Genomic DNA, 3,815 nt, shown 5'->3' on the forward strand with positions numbered 1-3,815 from the left:
TTGTATTTCTCTAACTTGACAAGCATGTTTTGCCGGATACCATGCTATCTCAGGATGACCACAGTCATGAATTGATTTGGAGACGAAAATGTACAGCAATATCCATTTGAACATAGTAAATTCTTTTTGGCGTTTTAAATGAGTTATCTCTAGCTATGATTTTATAAACTCTTTGAATGAACCTTTCTGAATGAACACTGAGGTTTTAATGGCAACCATAAGCCGATTACTTAATAATGCACCCTTCTTAAAAGTAACGGTGAAAACGAGGCTAAGATAGAAATAGAAAAGAATCATTTGTACCTCTAACTTAATCTCGCTTCAATAACACTAATGCTTGGTAGTAAATCCAATAGGGGAGCTAGATCATGTGCAAATCAGCCGCTTGTTAAAGATTCAGTCTTTTATCTATGCAGTTTGACTTTAACATTTAAAGATTATATAATCTAATCATCAAATAAACGTATAACATCAATACCTTTTTGTGAAGTAGCTGGTAAGAATTCGTCACTTGATGGTTGGTTTGTATTTGGCACATCAGAGGAGTCTTGATCAGTTTGGTCCAAAACGTTTATCTCGCTGTAGTCATTAGAAGAAGTGTCGTTCTGGCCGTCAATCTCGTGAGTGAAAATACTATCATTTGAGTCTTCGTCGTCATTCCGCTGTAATTGCCATTGATTTGTTAAAGGATCATAAAATTCTTCTTTGTGACGGCAAAATACTCTGTAATGTAGATCTTCGTTACAATGAAAGCAATGATAACGCTTTGACATCGCAGAAGACATTTTGTTTTCCAGAACTATATAATTAAAAAGACGGTGTGTATCATTGGGATAATTACTCAAAATCCAAGCATTTTGAATGGCTAACAGCCATATTCCAGCTAATAAAGTTCCACGTCCATCAACCACATGCCATTGGACAAAAGCACGCCGGATCTTTATTACCGCGCCCTTTTCCTTAGAGCTGTCACTGTTGGCGGCAGATAATGGTACGATGGTTTTAGAGCTAGAAGCTAATCAAGTTTATTGCAATGATATTTCGTGAATCTAGGCTTTAGAAAAAAATTCATAACTTTATAAAATGGAGCAAATAGCTTTAAGGTAATAAATATATTACTTAACATGAATCCTGGATACAACTTCAGCATTTTTATAAGACAGTTATTCCTTTTTTTATTATTAGACTTCATTATATGAACGTATATGTCATCACAAGTCACGTGATACGCCGTGATAGATAGGGGGTAGATTTGTTCGGTGGATGTGCTTATTCGTTCATTCGCCTTTTGGTCACAAACAGGTAACAAACTCTGTCGGTCATCTAGTTTCCCGCACATTCTATATCTTTGCTTATAAATTGCGTTCATTCGTCGCGATCAAAAAATGGGAAGAACATCTACACCTTTACCAGGACGCCCAATGCCAATCCATTCTGTTACTGCAACTACCAGTACAAGCAGTACGAGTAGACATACTGAAAATGGCACCAATTCTCAAAGGCTTAATATACTTATTCCCTCTGTCCCTGGTGGTAACGAGGATGTGCTAAGAGAACACAGAAATCGCCTATTGCAAGCAACAAGCGAGAATGAGAACGTTGACCCCGACAGCGAAAAAGAAGAAATTTCTTCAAATTTCGAAACGATTGTAAAACAGTTTAAAGAACTTCAAGAACAAAACCGCCAAATACTAGCGGCCTTAAAGAAAGCCAGCAGAACAAGGACAACAGCAAGACCAAGATTACTGTCTCAAAGGCTGTTGCAGTAAGTAAAGTGGCAATATTTAAAAAAGCAAGCTATTTTTATTGATAATTTTACTGGGAATTCTTGGCGCGAAGAGTAGTTGGTATAATTATGCAGCGGTATAATTTATGCAATGCTAAAATTGGCGGGAAACCCGCCATGGCAGTGGTTAATGCTACCAAACTTTACTATTGATTTCCAATAACAAGACACTGAATGATAATGATAATTTCCTTTTTTGTAAAGGAATTGATTTGATTTCGATTTTTTCCCCAATATTATACAATCACAGCCATAAAAATAATGAAAACATTATTACTATGTCTAAGAATAACTTAAGGTACATCTTATGATTTTAATGAATTATATTATGTTATTACAGTCTGAAGTACGCTTGGTAGCAAAGAAATTACGGGACAGGGAAGAAAACCCTCTTATATGGGATTTTACTAAAGTGTAAGTATGAAAATTTAATAAAACTGATCTTGTCTGAATCATCCATAGTTTCTCCACTTACCACTCAAATATGGCATTTCCTAATTAGTTTCAGAGATGACGTCAACGAACAGATTAATAACGCAATAAGGGATAGAGTTCTGAATGTTCATAAGGATGTCTCTGCCGTCGAGTTAGAAGGTATTTATGTATTTTATATTACGAAGTGCGAAAGGCCTTATGCACCTATCAAAGTTAACCCGGGGGAGGGGTGAGGACAAAGGGTGGTGGTGGTGGTCGGGGGGGGGGGGGGGGGGGGAAGGAGGTAACGAAATCCTTTTAGAAATATTCAAATGCCGAAGGGAGGGGAAGCAGTTTGAAATAAAATAACATGGAAAAAAAAAAAAAAAAAAAAAAAAAAAAAAAAACAAACAAAACAAAACAAAGCAAAAACAAATGGATGCTAAGGAATAATTGTCGGCCCAAATGCCAAAATTTCTAACAAATTTTGTCTCAAGTTTTAATATATGGGTACTTGATATAATTTCAGCTGCCCTTAAAAGCCACTTTCTGACGAGAAGAAAGAGAACAAAAGAGAGCGTTCAGGGGCCCTTGGAAGGCATCAAAAGATGCAGCGGAAAACACAAAGAAAACAAAATGTGAGTAAACTGAATTTGCAACGATTATGACTTTGTTTAATAAGAAACTTTGACTGTCGGTGTTTTTTTTTTTCTTTTTTCTTTTAGCTCCTAAAATCCAGATCCAAGGCAGCGGACTTGTCAACCTCGCTATCACCAGGGGACAAAGAGAAAGTCAAGGCAATTATGAAACTGGAGTATATGTCATCAGAGGAGTCGATGTCAGAGGCGGATGACCAGGCTGATGACGATACAGCGGACAGTGGCTCTGATAACGAAGGGGGCCCTACTAAGCAGAGTAAAGTTTTAATAAAACACCCTCTGCCATGGAGAAGCCCCCTAGCTAACCAGTTCATGGAAAGCATGGACCGAAAGTCAAAAAGGAGGCTGTCAGAGCGCAGTCTCACCATGCTTTTGAAGCGGAAAATCGGGGAGCCGTCAAGACGCCCAAGGCCATCTGGAGGTCCCGAATGGGCATTGAGAGCCTAAAGGTTTTTATCAAATCAAGGGCACTGGGACACCGAACGTGGTTGGGGTTTCTACGAGTTTTATGAATTAAATCTTGTGTCACTGTTCCTCCGTTCCTTTGGCCTGATTTCTAGGGTTTTCGTTCTTCTTTCGATTACTTGAACGTTATACTCGTTTACTTGAAGAAATCCAAAGGTCAAACGGTATAGCAGCGGCTATTTAAGCCTATTGACCTTGGATTTCTTCAAGTAAACAAGTATAATGTTCAAATAATCGAAAGAAGAAAGAAAACCCTAGAAATCAGGCCAAAGGAACGGAGGAACAGTGACACAAGATTTAATTCATAAAACTCGTAGAAACCCAACCACGTTTCGGTGTCCTTAATTAAATTTTGCAGTTATAAATGAAGTGTACTACTACAGAATATCTAAAAAGAATCGTACACAAGCCACAGATCGATTGACAACTAAATATATTATGATCTTCTTTCACAAATTCTGTCACAAGATGAATCAAACACCTATAATTAA

At 37.6% G+C, this 3,815-nt stretch overlaps 1 protein-coding gene across 3 annotated transcripts; it reads left to right on the forward strand.

The window, feature by feature from the left end:
* The first annotated feature begins 1,114 nt into the window (after positions 1-1,114).
* Positions 1,115-3,428, forward strand: LOC148905433 (uncharacterized). Of its 3 annotated transcripts, XM_089039584.1 has the most exons (4): positions 1,115-2,200; positions 2,289-2,380; positions 2,730-2,838; positions 2,926-3,428. In XM_089039584.1, the coding sequence occupies exons 1-4, from the start codon at positions 2,094-2,096 to the stop codon at positions 2,930-2,932; spliced, it is 315 nt and encodes a 104-aa protein (XP_088895710.1). In that variant the 5' UTR covers positions 1,115-2,093; the 3' UTR covers positions 2,933-3,428. The 3 variants fall into 3 exon arrangements, 2 of the variants coding, with proteins under 2 accessions (XP_088895710.1, XP_088895709.1); XR_016121630.1 differs by lacking the exon at positions 2,926-3,428 and having other exon boundaries at positions 2,730-2,764; XM_089039583.1 differs by lacking the exons at positions 1,115-2,200; positions 2,289-2,380 and having other exon boundaries at positions 2,752-2,838.
* The last annotated feature ends 387 nt before the right edge of the window (positions 3,429-3,815 follow it).

Source organism: Actinia tenebrosa, unplaced genomic scaffold (assembly GCF_029948245.1).
Source record: "Actinia tenebrosa isolate PJP-AT-01 unplaced genomic scaffold, QUT_ActTen_1.0 PGA_scaffold7__59_contigs__length_16204524, whole genome shotgun sequence".
NCBI classification, from domain to species: Eukaryota; Metazoa; Cnidaria; class Anthozoa; order Actiniaria; family Actiniidae; genus Actinia; species Actinia tenebrosa.

Bases quoted from the DNA above. Each gene is read 5' to 3' on its own strand.
- LOC148905433 (XM_089039583.1), top strand. From the start codon at position 2,809: ATGCAGCGGAAAACACAAAGAAAACAAAAT. The intron at 2,839-2,925 runs GTGAGTAAACTG...TTTTTCTTTTAG, and splicing joins AAACACAAAGAAAACAAAAT to CTCCTAAAATCCAGATCCAA.